This window comes from Xiphophorus couchianus, chromosome 12 (genome assembly GCF_001444195.1).
Source record: "Xiphophorus couchianus chromosome 12, X_couchianus-1.0, whole genome shotgun sequence".
In the NCBI taxonomy this organism is placed as follows: Eukaryota; Metazoa; Chordata; class Actinopteri; order Cyprinodontiformes; family Poeciliidae; genus Xiphophorus; species Xiphophorus couchianus.
The window spans coordinates 11454628-11476603 of NC_040239.1; the positions used below are offsets into that span (position 1 = coordinate 11454628).

Here is a 21976-nt window from a genome sequence, read left to right on the forward strand (position 1 = left end):
CTGTGACATGGTTCAATTTGGACAAAATTTTCAGAAAAAAAATAAATAAATGCATAACAGTGACAGATTTTAACATTGGGGACTTTAAATTGTATCTATAACTATTTCGCATTGATAAGCATAGTTCATTTTGACTGACTTGACAAAATAAATAATGTTATAAAGGAGTAGAGAATTGTATAGTAATAAACATTTGCTATTTGTTTGTAAGTAATCACAAACTGGTATTGTGATGAACAAAGGACTAATGTTGTGGAGGTTGAACCATGTCAGTTTTTGTTTACTTTAGTAGAAAAATCTACCAAAGTTTGAGAAATATTTTTGCAACCTTACCGTAAAAAGGAACGATGCTTTGCTTCTGTCACGCGCGCGACCGTCTCTACGGCAACCAAGAAGGGAATCCCAGCATGTGATTGGATGAGCTGCCAACCTCTCGTGTACAACAGTTCCTCCCCTGTTTCCAGTCATTCAGCTGGTTCCGTCTGTAGCGGTAGCTCTTGTCCGAGGACACTCCAGCCCACTCCAGGGTGTCAGACCTCGAAAGTTACACCGAAGAAACATGCTGAGTAAACATTAGGCTGTCCAGCAAAAGGAAAGCGGTATTTTCCACACCCGAAAGCAGGTAAACCAAGTCGCTGTTAAAGAACAGAAAGCTCCATGCCACTAACGGAGAACTTCCCGTTTCCGAGACTAAATTAGCGTGCAAGGGGCTTGTTGATGATGGGTAGGAAGTGGTCAAGTATTAAAATTCTGCTGTGGTTATGATAACTTGTGCTGGAATGAACAGCGGCAGTTTTAGATATTTCAAAAGTTCATTCTGTGTGCGTTTCCGTTGGTGGCATTTGGTGTGAAATCTGGGGTAATAAACACGTAAAGACAGGACTGTTAGACTAGCAAGTTGCTAGCTTGTAGCACCTGTTAGCTACCTGTTTTATTGACTGAGGTATTTTTTTTAAAGATTGCCATATATTTATTTATCTAGTTGTTTTTCCCATGTTCATGTTGACAGTACCGTTATATTTTCTCTTCGTCCTCCCACGTTTTCATTTATTACCAGCTACTGACTGCTGAGCCGAAACTTGTTTCTAAGTTTGACTAGTAACTCATTAAACAGCGGTGGCAACATAAAATTTGGTGTGAACAGACCTTCCATTGTTCTGCATTGGTCATTGGCATATTTATATAATTGATTTATCCTATATAGCCACACTTCCGTCGATAGAACAATGAAAACATTCTTTAAATAAATTTCTTTTTTTTTTAAAAAAGGATAATGAAGAGAAATATATCCTTTCATAAAATGTACACATAGGTTACACATTAAGGCACGTGAAGAGGACTTTTAGCTTGTTCAGCTAAGCAAAGGTGCATCCACTAACATACACCGATTGCTCTATTATTTATATCTTTATAACTTTTATTAGTACATAATTATTTGGGGTTCCCTCATCTCCAAAAACCAATAAATTGGATGCATGAGGTTTGTCTTATGTGCACTTAATTTATTTCTACTGTCAAACATCAATTTTGACAGTAGATCAAGATTTTATTTAAGCTGTACAGTATTGTCAAATTCCAACAAATATGCTGTCATATTTGACAGCATACTAAGTTTCAGCACAACTTAGTAATATATGGGAGTGACTAATTGATCATCATTTAAAGCACAACTGATGAAATCTAAATGCACATCTCCAAGGTGCTGTTTGTTGTTCTTCACGGTTTTGCAAACAATCACTTCCAAACTGTATTGACTTTTTTCCAGTTCACCAAACATGTAGACAGATTTGAACAATGTTGCAGAAATACAAGTACGTACTATGTATAGGCCTGTCACGATAGCAAATTCTGCTGAACGATTAATTGTCTCAAAAATTATCGCGATAATATTGTTTGAAGACCTTTTTACACTGATTTAATGTAAATGACGTAATAATGCATGCGATTTCCTGCCAAAGATAGATACACTTTATTTTCAAAAGAACACTAAACACTGGACCTGATAAACAAAATAAACAAAACAACCAAAAACAAAAATAAAATGGATTCTCAGTCTCCATTAACAAAAAACGCACTTGAAAAAAAAACTAAACAACATAAAGCCAAAGTGGAAATAAATACTGCATTCAACCAAAAGAGTGCAGATTATGAAGTCTGTATATTATGTTGCCCTTCAGTAATTAGATTTAAATAGAGAAAATGGGCACATCGACTACCCGATGCAATAGTTCACACTACAGATTTTTTGCTCCTATTTTTCCCCTTACAACAATCTTAAAACGTTGGTCTTTCTAAGATTGTGTGGGTTGTTACGGTAGATCATCGTTGCCGCTCCGATCCAAATCAGGGGTTTCCCCGACTGGGAGCTTTAACGCAGCCTGTTGAATGTGACAGGCAGCCAATCAGAAAGCACGGATTCTCCTCCGTGTTTTCTGAGGGGAAATTATGTCGGGGAATCCCAAACAGCTGACACGGCGCAACCCAAAGTCCAGCGGACATTGGAGGTGATATGTGGAAACAACATTAATGTTTATTCAACATTTCGTGTAAAGAATATAGAAATGACAAGGGGAGGAGTTGGAGCGAAATTACTACTGCAGTTGATAAACCCCGTAACTTTTCAGCTGTTCTTCGTTAACGTGACGTAAACAGGTTCTAATGATTTTCATTCAGTCAGGACTTTATGCTGACACTAGCCACATGCATTGCAGGTAAATTGTAGTACAGCATTGATTAATGCCTGGTTTTAAAATTAGTTCACTGGACTTGTAGCCATTATTCTGTGCCCATTGTTGGACTCCACACGGCAGGAACGAACCCGATCGAACCGTTATACCTAGGATTTCTGTCGGCTGTGTGGTCTCTCAGGTTTGGAAAATGGGCCGACAATCGGCCGACAGCTCTAAGATCGACAGCTCTAAGATCGTGTCTTGTGCTGGGCTTTACACTAAGGAAATGAGGAAGGGAGGGTCAGTGGAGAGCACTGGAGTTGAGCCTTTTTTCCATTCAATGTCATTAACAGAAAGAGAAAAGGGCCGGAAGAGACGATAATGCCGATAATTAAAATGACGTCGATAGTTTTAATTTCTCGTACGATTAATTGATTTATCGTTTATCGCGACAGGCCTAACTATGTAACTAAGAATATTGCCAATTTGTCAGTTATTTGTTTCAAGTTTAAACTCATTTATTGCATAGGTTTGTTACACACTTTGATATATCTCAGGAATTTATTTCTGTTAATTGTGGATTATGGTTTACAAATTCAGTTTCTAGTAAAGTTACATAAGATATAAAGAGGATTCAACAAAAAAACGTAACGTCTCAGATGCGAAAACACCCTAAAAACCCCAAACGTTTGAAGACCAAGATGGAAAGTAGTTGATCAAAAGAATTGGGAAAATGTACTTCTTTTATTAGATGTTCTTAGATCTACTTATCACCCTTTTGAACAAAACTAGACTTCTTTGATTGCTTCATTAGAATATTGCATGTTTATTCTTAAGCAGAAAAAATACAATTTATTTAATTAATTAAATTTATTTTTTAAACTAAATACTGTGTACTTTAAACATGTGCAACTCTTTAGCCACAAGTTCCTAAACACTGTTGCTCTAACTAGACTAATTGACACCTTACCCATGTGACTTGTATTTTTTAGTAACTATTGCTTTTTTAATGTAATAAATTTAGTCATTATTGTTTGCTATTAAAACAATAATGACTACTGTACTGTAGAAAATACAAGATACATTTTCCAGCGTTGCTTCTGGATCCAACAAAATACATTCTGGCTCTAAACCAGTAACATGCATGACCTTCCTTTGACTGTGATGATACTGTTACAGTAATAGTAATTTTTTTTTAATATAATCTGTTGAGATTGTTATTTTTAATCAACTAGAGTTTGATGTCCAGCATGTAGTGCACATTAGCCTAAAATATTAAAATTTGTTTCTGTGCTTTGGTTGATTCTTTTTCAAGATTCTTATTGTTGTCGTGTGTCTTCCGTTGTTTTCTTCTCAAAAAGGATTATGATAGTCTTTGAAAGCTTTGTATTCATCAGGCTCTCACTAAACTGCTTAAAACCAGAATTCAGATTAAAGACACTGATCATTTGTAATCCCTGGTGGAGGGACTGTCTGCACACACTACAAGCATAAGCTGGCTTTGTTGGTTTGTAAATTGATGATCTGCATGTAATTAACAAACTAAACAAACCTCAGATTGCTATGGCTACAGAACAATGATTATGATGGCATTTGTTTTCTCACAAGCCATGTATGCATTGTCAGCCAAAAAGATTTTGTTTACATCAGAACTGCTTTCATTTGCTGACGATTTTTATAATTGTTAAAGAAAACAATGGATCCGTCTGGTAAACTTTGTCTTTTTTTTAACCACAGAAAGTTTCCGTCAGTGCTCCTTCCGAGATCATTGACAGTCCACCATGTTGTCAAGGTTGAGGACATCCTGGTCCCTGAGGCCCCGTGTCTCCGTTTGCAGATGGGCATACACCAAAGTAAAGGGAAGACCCCTAATGCTTAATCCTCGCACCAACAAGGTAGACTATGTCTGACTTTGCCTTCAAGTGTCAAGATTTATCCATAAATGTCTAGGTTTGCTTTGAGAAACTGTGGTCTGATCTATGTGTTGTGAAAAATGCATTGCTCAGCAAGAAACCTGTTCTTTTGTTAAGCCACAGTCCACAAAAGAAGAACTTTAGAGCGAAACTGAACACTAGACAAAATAAATGTTGAGTATCTAGAAAATGTTTCTCCTTTTCATGGTTTTCATGCATCCATGTTCAGCTAGTGCACCTTTGTTCTAAATTATGAGGCTAGAGACAAACTAGTGGAGTTTGAGTTTATATATTTATTCAGGACTATGCACAGGAATAATAATATCAGGACCTGAAGCAGTAACTCCATTCTTCTTGGATTAATTTATTTTTAGGATTTCTTCTGATCAGATCCTAATTATTGGAATTCCAGGAAGCTATGTGGTATATAGATAGGAAAGCTCACATCCACAAAGACAGCAATGGAAAAATGAAACAAAAAAGTCAGAGAAAGAATGGAGAAGCACAATTAAGCTCACAATGTATGATAATAGTAAAACCAGGCAGTAATGTTAAATTATTCTGGTCTTTGCATCAGTTATGTAGGAGAATATTTATTAACAGGAAGAAGAAATATATATTTTTTATTACTTCTATAATAAACAAATAGGTGCAGCCCACACCTATTGTACTATTCAGATTAAAGACACTCTGCATCCATGGACCTTACCACAGGGGCCGCTTTTCATTGGCTGATGCCCATTCTACGTAGTAGCGCGGCTACCACGTGTGTGGCCGTCTCACAAACACACGCTTCCCATTAACTAAGTACAGCATAATTGCGGTACTGATACAACTTGTACACCTTGAAGCCTGTCTGCTACACAGTCTTACGTTAGATAAACAGATCAATATACAATGTGTCTGTATCTGACATACACTAAAGATTTTATTTTAGCAGAAAAGGCTTTGGACTAAACTGTTACTCGTGTTAGCCACTCTAGTGCCAAGTACAGTGTATCAGGCCTAGGCACACTCAAACATTTGCCAACAAACTACAGGAATCATCCACTGATTTCAAAAGTAACCTACAAAACGATGAATGCGCCACTTACCCATCCTTGCAAGAACAATAGGCATCAGTGATCTTGTCCACAACTATATTGATGTAGAGGGTGTGTGGATCTGCTGTTTTCCTCATCGAGCGAAAGCATTTTGCTGTGACGTGCACAATGTTGGAGGCATCGCGTGGCTCAAACACCTTGATCTCATCCAAAAAAGATGACATGAACGTCTTAGTTCCTCTGTCCATTGTAGTAGCTGATATATTGTGAAAATCCGGTAGAAATGATGCACTAATCGAGACAGAAGTACACTGCAGAGAATCAGTCGAAGTGGAAGACGCCATGTTTACATAGAAACAACGCGCCGCGAGGCTTTGTTTGTGAGACTTGCAGCCACATGGGATTTTCTAGGTCGGTTGTGGGCGGAGCTTGGTAAGGTCCACTGTGCAATAGATGGTATCAGTCCCTCACATTAGTTGTCTGTTTTGGGTTTTAGTTTTTGTAAAAAAATAAAATAAAAACATGTTGCTAAAGCTTACAGACATTACAGATAATGTTGAAATGTATTGGTGTGTAACAATTTGAAAATGGTTCCTTTTAGATAAACATTGAGGCTAAAATATAATAAGAATCTTAGTGCTGTAGTTGCAGGCCTAAAAGAGGTGAAACAGCTGAGATATATAAAGCTTGCTATGAGACTGCAGCTGTGAAAACTCAAGGCTATTGGCATTTTTATAGTCTTATAAATCAAACCTGTGTAATTTACTGAGAACACCAGAGGCCATTACTGAGGGAGAAAGCAGGTGCACCGAGTCTGGTTTCCAAGGCAGGATTCAGTCCTTCCTGTACTGTTTCTGTGTGTTCGTGCTCAGTTTCAACCCACTGCCTTCGTAGGTTTAATTTTATATGATTCATTTGCAATGCCATATTTTTTTATTGTTTGCTATATTATGACCAAGCTATGAAAAAAGATCTAAAGTATTACAGTAATGATGTTAATCTAAAACAGTGTATTAGTGGTGTGATTTCCTAAGGCATGGCACCTAAGTATAGTTCTTTACTAAATAATGTATTCCTAATAATAACTAAAATAACTCCTGGAAAAATTAAAATTCAATGTTTTTATCGATCATTGCACAGACTGGAATGCTTATTTTTTATAGATTTATTAGACATAGAGTGGGATATTTCAAGCCTGTATTTTTTTTGGAATTTTGATGATTAGAAGTCATGTACATGTGCCAGAAGGAGGGCAAGCCACAAAACATATTGCTAAAGGGTCTGGTTGTTCAGAGTACTGTGACCAAGAACAGAGTGTTCAGTGGAAGGAAAATGTGTGGTAGGAAAAGATTCACTAGCTATAGGGAAAACTGCGACCTAGGGAGGATTTTTGGGCAACGTTCATTTGAGAATTTGAGAAAGCTTCAAACAGAGTGGACTGAGGCTTGAATCGACACATCAAGAGCCACTAAACAGACAAATCCCACACAGGGACCACAAGGGTCTTACTGAGGAGAAAAAGAATTTCCATTTTATTTAGAAATTCAGGTCCCAGAGTCAGGAGAACGGGTGATGGGGCACAAAAGAGTACTTTTTTTTTTTACTCTTTATATATATATATATATATATATATATCCTAATTCCTCTTTGCTGTCCGTATATCCTCATCTTCATCCTGAAGTCAAATGTGACATAGTTTGATGAATTTGGACAGCAGGGATTTTCTGACGATTCCCAGTGATGTAAGGTTCCAGCTGACAAGTGCAACATGAAGCTTTAGCTGCTTCCTGTAACATGTTTGGAGTCGGTGCCAAGTACAGCCTAGTGGTAATATGTTCTGTTAAATATAGACATGACAACATACATGAATGTGTGAAAGCAGGGAGCTGCCTGGTCCCAGATGTAGTGGAATTGCTGTGCTGCTTAAAATAGAAAATTGTAAGCCATATTGTTAGCCATACTGTAATCTAGAATTTCAGTATATTTTATTTTAATGAATATAAAACTTTCACAATTAATTGCAGTTTCTCCGCTGCTTGTTGTTCTTCCAATGTTCCCTTCTTATTCCAGCGAAAAATTTCAAATGAATCAATTAATTAATCAATGTCCATATTTATGAAAAGCTGACATTTGAATTTCATCTATGATTGCTGGTTTTATTTCAAACACACTTTTCCTGTTACACTAGAAAGTAGTGTGTTTGACATGTTGCCTTAAAAAATCCACAGGTGTGCCTCCAGTTGACAAATAATGTAATGTAATTTGGATTTTCCAAATTGTTTTAAGATATGTTTATTTTAGTAAATGTAAAAAATGTATGGTGAAGACAATAATACAAAATTCCCTTTCTTTATTTTGGCACGTTAGGTACAAAAGAGAAGTAACTGATCATTCCTATTGACCTAAAACAGATCAAGTTTTGTCTTGTATATGTTAGACAGTCAAACGTTGTGGTCTTTTAGAGCCAACATCAAAACTGTGTTGTCAACAGTAAGGGGAATATGCTGTAAACTTTGTTTTTGTGGGGGAAGCAATATGTCGTCAAGGAGTATTATATAATGTAATTGATGCTGATTATGTTTATGGAATTGGACACATCATGCAAGTAAAAAGAAAATATTTATATTTTTGTTTATACTGTTTAGCTTAAACACCTCAGAAGAACTGATGCTTTCTAAGCATCTACAATTATGTGAACAGAAATGCTGTCAGATGTTTACAACACTGTTATCTTATGCTGAGAGCAGCTCATGTTGGAGCTAAGTAAAGAAAATGCTCACTCAGCATGACTTGGCATCTTTTTGTGAAGCAGCCCCTTTTCCATATGACTGTTACAGCACAATCAGCCCCCTATGCAGCCCCTCACTCAGTGCCTTTTTTTGTTTTCCACCCATTCCTGTAACTACACATGCACACATGTTCACATATGCTACAGGAACACTAACAACAAGAGCCCCATCTTTTATAAGGGGTGTTTCTAAAAACCGTGTCCCTTATTGGCTCCTTTGAAGTGACTCCATGTTTTATTTTCCTGTGGGCAAATTGCTTTCTTCTGTCTTCTCTCTTGTCTCCCATTCTGCTGTCAGAAGTCCATAGGTCAACCCTATAAACCCACATAGGGTGCCCTCTAGTGACAGAATGTCAACACAAGATACTGTATAAACCACTTAGCATCCAAAAAAAACATTCAGAAAAATTTTAATAATCATTTCAACAAGATCAACATTTTAAATTTTACAGCAAACATAGAAGCCAAATGGTATACAGTTTTCATCTGGACAGATAAAATGTCTAAAATACTAAATTGACTAACCTGCCATAAAAGCATATCTAAAATCACTTTCAATAATGAGTTCCAATAAACGCATTATTGGAACACAACAGTGTTACTGTAAATATGCAAGAAAGTGCAAATAATTGAAGCCTAGCTAGCGCAAGTGTCAACATATGTTTGTCATTCTGCATGTGTTGTATTTAGCAACCCAGGACGAATTAGGGTTGGAAGGAAGGTTAGGATTAGGTTCGAAATTAGGGTTGGAACGAGGGTTGGAATTAGGGTTGAAAGGATGGTTGGGATTTGGATTGGAAGGAGTGATCAGATTAGGGTTGGAATTAAGGTTCAAAGGAAAGTTGGGGTTAAGGTTGAAAGGATGGTTGGGACTAGGGTTGGACGAAACGTTGGAGCTAGGGGTGGAAGGAGGGATGAAAGGGTTAGGTTTGGAACCCTCAGAGCTAACGGGTCAGTGATTTTTTTTCCCCTGAAAACTGAGCGTAATGCAAGCATTATTTGAAACATTTGAAGATGGATTTATTGAAATATGTAAAAGATATAAAAAAGCTGAAATAAGTAGAAGCAGTTGAAGCATATGGCTACATTTTAAAGTTTCTATGTGAAAGTTTGTGGAAGTAGTTAGCTATGACAGAGCGCAAAGTTTTTAGCAGTATTTATTTTTTTTTTAGAAATTATAGGATGTTCCTTTCATTTCAGTGGGGCCCAAGATGATCACACCAAGCTGAATTTTTCATAAGTACGGTTTAATCAAAAACGTAACCGGTAATGTCCTGAATATGGTAAAAGCTGGATGGTTAAAATTGCACAGTGTATGGGGGGAAAAAGTGGACAAACTCAAATATTAGTTTCCAGCAAAACTAAGTTTACTTTTTTTTTTCCAGAGATTCTTCAATACTTATTCATTCTGATCATGCTCTTCTTGCATTTTGTATGTTACTCCACAGGGTATGGCCTTCACCCTGCAGGAGCGACAGATTCTGGGGATTCATGGTATGTTGCCTCCCAAAGTGGAGTCTCAGGACATTCAGGCTATGCGCTTTCAGAAGAATCTCAAGAAAATGACAGATCCCCTGGAAAAGTAATAACATATTTTCCTTAAAACTTGTCAGGGTGGGAATATTTGGATTAGTTTTTCTTTTTTTCTTATTTGTTTCCCTTAATGCACAGGTACATCTACCTGATGGGGATCCAAGAAAGGAATGAGAGGCTTTTCTATAGGGTGTTGATGGAAGACATTGAGGAACTAATGCCCATTGTTTATACTCCTACTGTGGGATTGGCTTGCACACAGTATGGACATATATTTAGGAAACCAAAGTAAGTAGGAATAACTAATAAATCTTTGCACATTTAATGTACTGATAAATTGTAGAAATATTAGTTACTTTGTTCTCTCTGATTTCATTGAAGCAGGAAGAGAAATATGTTTTAATTTAGAAAATAGATTTATTGTACTGTTTTAGTTGTGAATTAGTCCTAAAAAGGCTTAAAACCAATGTGTGTTTTCTTTCCTTAGGGGTTTGTTTATTTCAATTCTGGATAGAGGACATGTCCGCTCCATCCTAGATAACTGGCCAGAAACAAGTGTAGCAGTGAGTACCTGACCACACAAATTCATTTCAGATAGTACTAATAGAACACCTTAAAAATCACTAATAATGCATTATTCTTTCCTGCATCCACAAATAAGTGTTTTCACAAAGTTTTGGAGGATATTTAAGATTGATACCTGTAACGCTCCTGTTTATATTTGATTCAGGAGCGTTTAGATGAATGGCATAATGATTTAATGTCAATTTTTCTCTCTGCCTTCTCTTGCTGTCTTTCTGAAGGCCGTAGTAGTAACTGATGGAGAACGTATCTTGGGCTTGGGAGACCTGGGTTGTTATGGAATGGGCATACCTGTTGGGAAACTCTGTCTTTACACCGCCTGTGCTGGCATTAGACCTGAGAAATGTCTTCCTGTGGTGATAGATGTTGGCACAGACAATGAGGTAGGAAGGCAGACTGTGCATACAGTACTGTGTTTGCTCCATTTATGATCATTATTTCAGTTACAGCAGATTTGTAACACTATTCCTTCTTTTTATCTTTGCGCGTCTGTCAGACTCTTCTCAAAGACCCCTTCTACATGGGCCTGTATCAGCGACGGGATCGGTCTCAAGCATATGATGACCTAATTGATGAGTTCATGGAAGCAGTTGTGGAAAAATATGGACAGGACACACTGATTCAGTTTGAGGACTTTGGGAATCACAACGCATTCCGCTTCCTTCGGAAGTACAGGGAAAAATACTGCACCTTCAACGATGATATTCAAGGTACACCAATCCTAGCACTAGCATATTGGTGTTTTGGCTAACTCATCTGAATCAGTTAGTAAAAAATCAACTTATGGTAATATTTTAGTCTTGTACACTGGTAACAACTTAAGAAAAAAAATAATAAACAGACGAAAGTATTATTATTGTATTGGTTGTTTTCTGTAAGCTCTGAACGTTTGTGTGTTTCCAGGGACTGCATCTGTAGCACTGGCTGGTCTGTTAGCAGCTCAGAGGGCCATTGGCAAACCCCTCACCGAACACCGTGTTCTCTTCCTGGGAGCCGGAGAGGTAAGTCGACATTTCCAAAGTTTTTAAAACTCAGCTTCTCTATGAGAGTCACTCTGCCCCACACTGACAATAGCTGGTTTTACGGAAAAGAAACACAGTAAGACATGGATTTGCTCAGTTAATGTGATTAAAAAGGAACAGTTTCAATATACAATGTCTGAATACTTTCCCTCCAGGCTGCTCTTGGTATTGCCAGTCTGATTGTGATGGCCATGATGGAGTTGGGACTTACCCAAGCAGAGGCCAGAGAAAAGATCTGGATGTATGACGCTCATGGTTTACTCGTGAAGGTTAGTGAGCAGAACAAAAGCCTTCTGTGTGCACACAGCGTCTTTTTGACCAGCATGGCTGCTTCCTCCTTGTGAACCTTCAGGACAGAGCACACAAAACAGATGCCAACCAGGAGGTCTTTCTTCACGACAGTCCGGGGACAGTACAGACCTTCCTAGATGCTGTTAACACTATCAAACCCACTGCTATCATTGGTGATTACAGTCTATCTTTTTACTTCTTGGATGTAAAACACATGGCCTTTATTTGAGGTTTCAGTCACAAGTTTGTTTTTTCTGTCTTGTTTTTACAAAAAAAAAAAAAAAAAACTTTTTTTTTATTTTCAACTCAGCATAAGGAATAAGGTCTGGTGTTTTTTTTTGTTTTTTTTCCAGGTGTGGCAGGAGCCGGGCCTCTCTTTACCCATGATGTCATCAAAGCCATGGGATCCTTAAATGAGCGGCCAATTATATTTGCCTTGAGTAATCCAACGAATAAAGCAGAGTGCACAGCAGAGGAAGCCTACACGATAACTAATGTAGGCATTTTTTTGATTTTTTTAATTTTTTTTGCCCTCTATTTATTAATTAACTTGCTTACTTTTTGAACTGTTGTAGTTAAGTTTAAACTACAACAGTTCACATGGTTTACATGAGTAAACCATGTGCATCATACATCCAGTCTGCTGGCTACCCCAATGCTTAGTCCTCTGTGTTTGTGTCTCACAGGGTAGATGTTTGTTTGCTAGTGGCAGCCCGTTTGATGCAGTCACACTGAGCGATGGTCGTGTGTTTATACCAGGACAAGGGAACAATGCTTACATCTTCCCAGGTTATAATAAAAATGATTATGGATATTTATTATGTACTTACTTGAGCCTAAGAGGATATAAATTATCTGCACATTTCATGAACTTGTGAGATATAAAAAAGATAACTTATACTTTGTTTTCACTTAATCAAGATGACTGATGACCCTATAGTGTGTACTAAAGCTCATCCTATTTTTTGCTTCAGGTGTTGCTATGGCTGTGGTCCTGAGTGGAGTGAGGCATATCTGTGATACTGTATTCTTGGAGGCTGCCAAGGTAAAAAAAAAAAAAAGAAAAGTTCTCAAATCATTTTTCAGACCTGCTGAACCTCTCCTTAACTTCACACTCTCTCCAGCTTTCCTTTTGTTGCTGACTGTCTTGTGTCTATGCTTCTCTCAACCTTGTTTAACCCTTTGATGTGTCCTTTTCCTTCTCTCTAGACTTTGGCATAACAGCTATCAGATGAAGAGCTTTTAAAAGGCTGATCCATCTGTGCGCTTCCTTCTTTTGCTGGGATACATTTCGATTAACAATCATCACTGCAAATGATTAACAATGCTTTCATGTTGAAATAGGTGTCTGTATTGCAATGGTAGAACCTGTTCTGCACAGTTTTAGTTTAATGTCTATTTTATTACTCGATCACTTTAAATTAATGCCTGCAATAAGACAAGATTGGCAAGCAGAATAAATTACTGACAAATGATTATAGTGCTGTATATATTTTTTGATAGGTTGAAGAAATATAACGTTAAAGTATTTTCATATCCGTTGCAGACGCTTGCTGAGCAGCTATCAGATAAAGAGCTTGCAGAGGGAAGGCTCTATCCTCCTCTTTCCAACATCAGAGAAGTTTCTCTTCAGATTGCTGTCAAGGTAAATCCTGGAACAATACTCGTTTGTCACTTGCTAAATCATTATTAGTTGATGTTTCGACTGCTGGTAATTCTGTTTATAAAGTCATTTAATTTAGTCAAATATTTCAGATGTAATCTTTAATAGAGGCTTATTTTGTCCTGATAGAATGCGAATTCTATCAGTTTCTAATTGTGTAATGATTCCTTGATGGAATCATTACCTGGGCAAAATTCCTGATCATTTGTCTTGTCTGAAGAAACTAGATATAACTTTGTAAATAAAAAATTATGCTTTGAATGTCAAAGTGAACATAACTAAATGTGGTGATATCAAAGTTTTATAAACGTCTCCAGCACTGCATGTCTCCCTGATGTGTTTCTTCTTCATTGCAGGTGATGGAGTTCGTCTATGCCAAAGGCATGGCGTTCCGTTACCCTGAACCTCTAGACAAGAACGGCTTTGTGCGTGCCACTGCGTGGAACACAGACTACGACTCCTTACTGCCAGATACTTATGATTGGCCAGGTGTTAGCTTCAGTCCTATCAAATAGAAGTACAAAAACACATCCTCAAAGCGGCCAGTGTCATGGTGGAGCCCCTTCCCCTTCTTTCATTTTTCACCCCAATTTTTTTTTCACTGAAACAGTTGCTGATGCAAACATTAGTTTGTGTCAAAGCAGTTGCACTGGATCTGTGAGAACTGGGGACTAGAGACAGACTGTAGAAGGAGCCACGGCTTCTCTTCACAAGTTAATACTGTGTTTTTAATGTCAACTAGAGGGCCACCTGGTGGTGGAAAGGTGCAGTGTGTGATACCTAGTGAAATTTAAATACCCTTTACATTTTCTCTGCGTTTGAAAGTAGAAAAAATGTGAGTGTTATTTTTGTTTATTTACATTTTATGTCCCGCAAAACTTTGATCAAACACTTTAAACACCTCGATAGCAATTTTGTAAGAGAAAACAAGGAATACTGCAACTATTTTAGTTTAAAATGTGAATCTTTAACAAAACGGTTAGACATATAGTTATTGTTTTCAATACATCCTTTTTTTTAAACATAAGAATACATTGGCTATTGAGTAATTGCCCTAATTCTTTTAAAACAGATTTCACCAGGTATCTGACAGAATAAATGTAACCCGATTGTTGTCTGCACTCCAAATGAACAACTATTTATTAAGCACAAATTTCATTCAAACTTTTTAACTGCATGCAGATATTTCAACCAATGTTGTGTTAACACTCCTTTAGTAATTTTATATTAAATTATCCATCATCTTAAAACATTTCCTTGAAGAATATATATTACCCGTATTAGTATAACATTATAGAATATACATTATTTTCTTAAGGTAATGTGCACTTTTTGACTCCATATTTATGATCTTTTTTTTAAAAAACTTTAATATCTCTCTTTTTTGTTCACATTCAATCGAGCAAGTTGAGAATCTAGGCTTTTTTTAACTGCAGAGATGGCCACAGAGATTAAAATTGCAGCTCACAGCAATTTATTTTTCAGCTAAATACAGCAGAAAAATATATATAGTATTGCTAAAAGTCAAAATGATAAAGATGATTTACCACTTATGAAATACAAAAACAAATATCCAGATTTTCACAGATGGAATAACTACAAATACACACAAGTACAAATATAATAAACCTTGTTTATTATAAAACAAAGTGTCAGTTGTGTTGTTATTGTTTTACAATAGGTAAACAATATTACCTATTGTTTTAGGTAATATTATTGTCATGCATTTTGCCAAAATTGCTTACAACATACTGTTGACAGCTGAGAAATGGTCTGACGGAACAAAAAGCGACTTTGGTTTTAGTAGCGAATGGTTTTCAATATTCAGTGTGCAGCTTTTTCTCTGTGCAGCTTTATGATGTGATGTGTTGCTAAAGGGAAAGTGTTATTTATATTTATAAATACATACATGCACAAATTAAATTAATCTGAACTCAGACTCTCCGTCGTTTCCTGGCAGTATTTGTCCAATGTTGTATTGCTGATTTTTTTTTTTTTTTAGTATTAGTGCTACTTTATTTTTTTTAATATGTTGGTAATTTTACTGAACTCTTATATACCAAACTGCACTGCGTTCTGGGAAATGTAGTTAGAGGAAAGGCTTTATCCACTCAGTCTCCTAGCCAGCTAAGCAAGGTGGGTGGCAACTAACTCGGAGGTAGTAGTGAGTAACTTGCGCAGCAGCAGTTTTGTTTTTCGCCACCGTGCCTCAACTTCTTAGAACAACGTAGAGTGATAACATGAAGGCAACAGCTTAAAAGGAAATTGAGAGTACAGGTCCCATCACCAGTTTGGCAGTATTTCAGATATTTAAAACAAAAAACTAATCAATTGTCAATTGATATGAATACGCTGACATAGTCATATCGCCCAACCTAGTTGATGTACTGCTACATAATAAATTCTATTGTATATTGACTCACTTGTCTTGTAGTTTCCTTTTTGGTCTTTGATCATCTTTTATCCTTATAGAGATATGTTACTACTACTCTGTTGCTTAAATAGGGACTTCTAGTATTAAAAGTATTTTAATCACTATGCTTTTATTTCATAAACATTACTGGGAAAAAATGTCGGGTTGTCGTCAAAATTAAAGCATTACACACGCCAAGAAAATTTAAACCCTGTGTTTCTGGCGCGTCGTCTTCCAGCGCCGCCCCGCCTCACATTTTGCGTCATCACTGTGTGACCTGTTCTGACAGGCAATGTGCCTCAAGTCACTGTTTGTGGAAGTTTCGATACTTTTGACTGATCTCCTGTAACGCCGGGAGAATGTCCATGGATATGACTTTCCTCGGAACCGGGTCGGCTTATCCGTCTCCTCAACGCGGCGCCACGGCCGTGGTGCTGCGGACGGACGGGGAGTCCTGGCTGTTTGACTGCGGAGAGGGAACCCAGACCCAACTGATGAAGAGCCAGCTCAGAGCCGGTGAGGAACCAGCCGAACCCCTCTAAGTATTTTGAAGTAAAAAAAAAAAAAAGGGTCTTTAAGTATTTTTGCTGAAAGTTTTGAGATGGTAATAAACCAGATTTCTTTCAATCTGTACTTCTTCGCTGTTGGTAGAGCGTTGTCATGTCACGTCATGGTGTCCACACAGGGCGCATCACTAAGGTTTTCATCTCCCACCTGCATGGCGATCACCTGTTCGGGTTGCCTGGTCTCCTCTGCACCGTGAGCCTCAACACCAACCCCGACATGGAGCAGAGCCTGAAATGTGTGGACATCTACGGGCCCCGGGGCCTCAGGAAGTTTCTCAGAGTGACTCTTGGGCTCACAGGGTCACAGTTGCTCTTCTCATATGCAGGCAGGTGCAACGCAAACCTTCTGTTGCTAAAACTCAGGACCGAATTGAAAACATGAACGCATACCTTGCCTCTTGTTGCTGCTGTAGTGCATGAGCTGGAGTCCACGCCAGACCAGAGTCCAGAAGATGGACAGCTGAGTCTGGAGGTATGTTTTTCTGTTTGAAGGAGTTAATAATGAAAAAATGATAAGCCAAACAAAAAAAAAAAAAACTTTTTATTTATTGTTCTATGTTGATCATGAGAAATGTAGGTACAAGCTGTAGAGATGAACTTCCTCCAGCATCTAAATGCAAAAAGATTATTTTAGCTTCCCTATATTTGTTTACATTTCTTTAAAAATGGATGCTTTGAATCATTATGTCAATATCTAATGCTTATTATTTTTGCTTGAGTGCTGCTTGTAGGTTTCCGATTTGCTCTAACATTTGTCTAACATTACAGATGACTGTGAACTCCAGTCCTCCCCATCCACAGGAGCAGCCTGGCAGGACGATTCCTCTGGACGTTTCCGACGACTGTTACCTCCTTTTCCAAGACAACAAGTTTGTTGTCAAGGCCTTCAGGCTGTTTCACCGCATCCCTTCCTTTGGCTTCTGCATCCAGGAACATGGTCGTCCCGGAAAACTGAAAAAAGAACTACTGAAGGAGCTCGGTAACAAATACCTCCTGATTTAGTATCAACCTGAGAAAGGATTGGACTGTATTTTGAATTTCCCATAGAAAAAAACACTTTTTACCACAAACAAAAAACAAATGACAATTTTTTTTAATAGATCATTTACTCCTTGTACTGTTGGTGAACATCACAATTTCTTGAACTTTTAAGACATGAGGGACAGTCTTTGGACAGTCATTTCTGTGTTTTTCAACTTTCTTTGTTATGTTGAAAGAAAATTTCCATGAGGAAATTTTACACACTTACCCCAAAAAGTGTGAGTGTGCCTAAAATATTTTAGGAAAACAAAATGGAAAAGAATTAAGTGTATAACTTTTTAATTTTAGCCAGCTTATATTTTGTTCAAATTTTCGAACTGAATTTGAAATCATTGGTCCAATTTCAGTCTAGTAGTCAAAGTGTGAAAATTTAAACCGGAACTTTGTGAATATATTTGTATTTAAAAGGCTGAAATCCCAAGAAAAAAAATATTTGATGTGAAGTTCACCAATAAGTGTTTTCTGTTTTTTTCCCCCCCTAGCCAAGTCTACATTCAACATGTTGGCTATTCAAATAAAAAAAAATAAAACTTATAAATTTATTTATTTTTTTAAGATTATGAGCTAGACAGTTAAAGACTTAAAATTATGATATATATATTTTTAATGATTGATGTATTTTCTCAACTTTAGGTCTTAAACCAGGCCCTCTGTATGGCCGTCTCAAAGCTGGCGAGTCTCTGGTTCTTGACAGTGGACGTTTACTGCATCCCAGTGAGGTTCTGGAAGCAGATATTCCCGGGAGGAAAGTCTGTGTGTTCGGAGACTGTAGCTCGGTGATCGGTGAAGGAGCTTTCCGTCTGTGCGACAGGGCGGACGTTCTGGTCCACGAGGCCACCCTTGGGAACGAGCACCAGGAGAAAGCTGTGGACCACGGACACAGCACGCCTGAGATGGCAGCGGCCGTGGCTCGGACTTGCTCTGCACGGAGGCTGGTCCTTTATCATTTCAGTCAGCGCTACAAACCCAGTTCCCTACAGAAGGAGGGAGACGAGGACAAGGTCTCGGAGCTCAAGAAGCAAGCTGACCAGGCTTTACAGGACACTGGGGTAGAGGTGATTCTGGCAGAGGACTTTATGACTATCCCCATTCCCCTCATAAGACAACCGTCCAGTTAAGGTTTGATGCAAGTGGATATGATTAATTTGATGTGTGTAATTTAGTTCTCAAGATCACTGACTTTCATTTCCTTGTTCACTATAAAATAAAAAATTTCACCCAGATATACCAATACACACTAAAGCTTTTCTTATAATGCTTTTTTTTCTCAACTTTCTTTAAAGTCACGTAAAGCTAATTATTCACATCCTCCAGCAGGTTCTGTTTGATGACAAATGAAGGTTAACTGTCTGTACTGCAGTAAATGCTTGCTAATAACTCAAGTATATAATGACAATTGTTTAATGCAGCATGCAAGTTGAGGACATTAGGAAACTTCCACTAGGTTAACCTGATTAAAAACCAGCTCCTTGTTCTACAGTAAGTCTGGACCCCCAGCTATTGACAAACGACTGCTTGCTGGAGGATTGGGCTTTTAATAAACCTGAAGTGTAGGAGTGTTTTATTAGATGTTCAATATTTATCTTTAAGATAACGGTTCTCACTTTCTTCTACTTGCTGGACAAATCTCCCTGTAAAACCTTCACCTCAGGTATTTACATTTGAGGAACAGAGAGCTTTTCTATCACTGTTTTCATCTTTAGTAAAAGTTATTGATGCTTAATCATGCTTTGGTAACTTATCTGCATTTATTTATTTTTTCATGCCTTTTTCAAAATTCCCAGTTTCTGTCAGATGAATCTTACAAACTTGAAAAAATATTTTAAAAAGTATTCATCTACAATAGCCGTTAGTTTGACACCCATTTTTCAGGGATGTTAACTTTTCTTCTACAGCTGTGTTATTTTTTCCTTTCACATTTCATCATCACCTACACCTGCCTTGAATGTGCTGGCCTTACTGTAATATTACTAAAGACAAAAAAGTATGCAATCATCTCTGAAGTTTTTCCAGAGCTTTATTTCTGGATCTGTACACAAGGTATTAAAGTACAACAGAAAGTACAAAATAATGTTTTAACAAAAGAAAAAAAAAACAGCAATGTTTATGTACAATTCTTATAAACAATAAAGATAGCTTCTTGAACATTTCTCATAGTGAAGTTTTTGATTGTCTATATTTCTGGATATACATTTTTAGGTTTTGTAGGGTTTTTTTTTTATTCACAAAGGTGTTTTTCGGTTTTAAAGGATGTGAATTTTCAGTTTCAAAACACGACTGCTATATTCTGTTTTAACTTTTAAACTTCTAAACACAATACAAAATATAAAATAAATTTGTTTAGTGCTTTCCTGCACACACAAATCTCAAGCCAGAGAGATCAATAAAATATCACATTTTCGAGTTCACAGGGAGGTGAGAACCTACTCAAACTACTTAATGGCCTTTACATTCTGACAGTTTTTAGTCTTTGTACAAACCACAGGTGAAATAAATAGCACTGCACTGCTAAAGCTAGAAGAGCTTGGAGGACCTACTGCATTATGCACATTGCATTAAAAGAGAAACGAGCTCTTCGCATACTTAGAATCAGCAGCCATCCCTTAACCATCAAGACAAAATATCGACGAGTAAAAAGATTTAGGAAAGAAAGATGAGTGTCTTTTACACATGGCTGCAAAAACCGCAACATTGAGCAATACCAGCACGACTTCAGGTAAAGCCATTTTCTGTGGCTCACTAGAGAGGCAGGCGCAGCTGGCATGCGTGGTTTCAGCTGCCGCCTGGAGTTTTTGGGTATCGTGACTATCCAAACAGAGAAATGAGATTTGAACAAGTCAAATGTTTAAATGCAGGAAAAACAAAAAATAACCCATGACTGTACATATCTACAAATTATTGCCTTTCTGACAGAGAACCAAATTTGAAACCTTTGTATCAACACAAACTCACAAGTGTAAGAGGTCAGTTAATAGGCGTTTTAAAGGCTATTTGCTAATTATTTACATGAAATGCAGATGTAAAGAACCTCTCTCTGATGCTGGGCTTCCGAACTGAATTTACATGATGGAACTTAGTGATGATTAGCGGGCGTGAATTTGATCTTTACACAAACATTATGGGAGAAATGCAAACATGTACTGGACAAGACATGATGTTCCCCTGAAACAAACTAAACACTCATAGCACGATGCATAGATAAATTAAGTAAACACTACTACTGCATCCAATTCACTGATGCCGATCCGCTGAACCTTTTTTTTTTGTTGTTTTTTTTGTTTTAGTTTTACAATTACGGAATTCAGTCAAGTAAAAACCGCTCCTTTTCTGCTACGTTACTCCCATGAAATTGTCAATCGGGTTTTAAAAGGCATCTCTCGTCAGTACAGGCTAAGCAGAGGTTACAACTCAGAGGCTTTAAATAAACAACACCACCAGCAGGTTTGCCAAAGCTTGCTAGTAATGAAAAAAAAATGGAGCTACTTGATTGAGGAACAAATTCTACCATATTTAACAATAACAAGGTCATATACAGGTAAACCTGCCAAAGAGCAGCATGAACAAACATAAAAGTATTAAATTAAGTCTTACAAAGGTCAAAGTGTACTCAATAAATACAGAACTTTACTGTGTCAGTGTTTACATGGCTATTAACCCAACCAAAATCTTTGCATTGCTATATTGCTGTTACAGTTTGCTCCAAAGAAGATTTCACAACAGGGAGAAAAGGAAAACAATGCGACTCTGATTACGTGAGGCTGCAAACCGTTTTCTTCACCAGCTGTTTAGAAGCACGATGATAAAACAAACCAGGGCCAGAAATTTAAGTTTGACATGAGGAGAAAAAAAACAATTAGGATGCTGCAAAGGTTCAAACATGTCAAGTTAAGTCAATCTGAACTTAAAGATGAGATGCACCAAGAGACGGCCTCAAATCAAGACGTGTTTTGTGCATCGCACTCCATATCGCACAGTTTGCTGAAACTGAGCGAAAAAGACTGGAAGCTAATTATTTTAGTATCAACAAAGTGTTTGAAAAGTGTTTAAACTTGTATAATTTTCAAACACTATGTATGATCTACGTATAAATTAGGCTGCAAAAGAGCAAGAGAGAGCAAGACTTGAATCGGCTATAGTACTGTTTTTCTTTTTCCTTTAAGTGCTGTGAGTAATAGAACATGCCAGATTTGCCTTTTTGAAAACTTAATTAATCTGCATTCTTTATCAAATACAAACAAGGGCTAAATTTTGCCTCTTCAAGACAAGTCAAAATTGAAAAAAAAACTATATTAAGGGTGTGCTCTGGTGGCGCAGGGGGTTAGCACGCCCCACGTTTGGAGGCCTTAGTCCAGGGGTCTCAAACTCCAGTCCTCGAGGGCCGCAGTCCTGCAGTTTTTAGATGTGCCACAGGTACAAAACACTGGAATGAAATGACTTAATTGCCTCCTCCTT

The 21976-nt window shown here is 37.4% G+C and overlaps 2 protein-coding genes across 4 annotated transcripts; both read left to right on the forward strand.

Moving 5' to 3' along the window:
- Positions 1-423: 423 nt before the first annotated feature.
- Positions 424-15443, forward strand: me2 (malic enzyme 2, NAD(+)-dependent, mitochondrial). 3 transcript variants are annotated; one of them, XR_003597556.1, is made up of 15 exons: positions 424-622; positions 4407-4564; positions 9862-9995; positions 10085-10234; positions 10434-10509; positions 10750-10911; positions 11025-11238; positions 11432-11529; positions 11706-11819; positions 11903-12014; positions 12195-12337; positions 12528-12630; positions 12816-12886; positions 13051-13486; positions 13861-13950. XR_003597556.1 is itself a non-coding variant. In XM_028033413.1 (15 exons), the coding sequence occupies exons 2-14, from the start codon at positions 4451-4453 to the stop codon at positions 13060-13062; spliced, it is 1503 nt and encodes a 500-aa protein (XP_027889214.1). In that variant the 5' UTR covers positions 424-622; positions 4407-4450; the 3' UTR covers positions 13063-13102; positions 13388-13486. The 3 variants fall into 3 exon arrangements, 2 of the variants coding, with proteins under 2 accessions (XP_027889214.1, XP_027889213.1); XM_028033413.1 differs by lacking the exon at positions 13861-13950 and having other exon boundaries at positions 13051-13102; positions 13388-13486; XM_028033412.1 differs by having other exon boundaries at positions 425-622; positions 13388-13486; positions 13861-15443.
- Positions 15444-16146: 703 nt separating this feature from the next.
- Positions 16147-21798, forward strand: elac1 (elaC ribonuclease Z 1). Its single transcript, XM_028033416.1, has 5 exons — positions 16147-16433; positions 16603-16809; positions 16897-16955; positions 17252-17462; positions 18158-21798. The coding sequence occupies exons 1-5, from the start codon at positions 16277-16279 to the stop codon at positions 18640-18642; spliced, it is 1119 nt and encodes a 372-aa protein (XP_027889217.1). The 5' UTR covers positions 16147-16276; the 3' UTR covers positions 18643-21798.
- Positions 21799-21976: the final 178 nt, after the last annotated feature.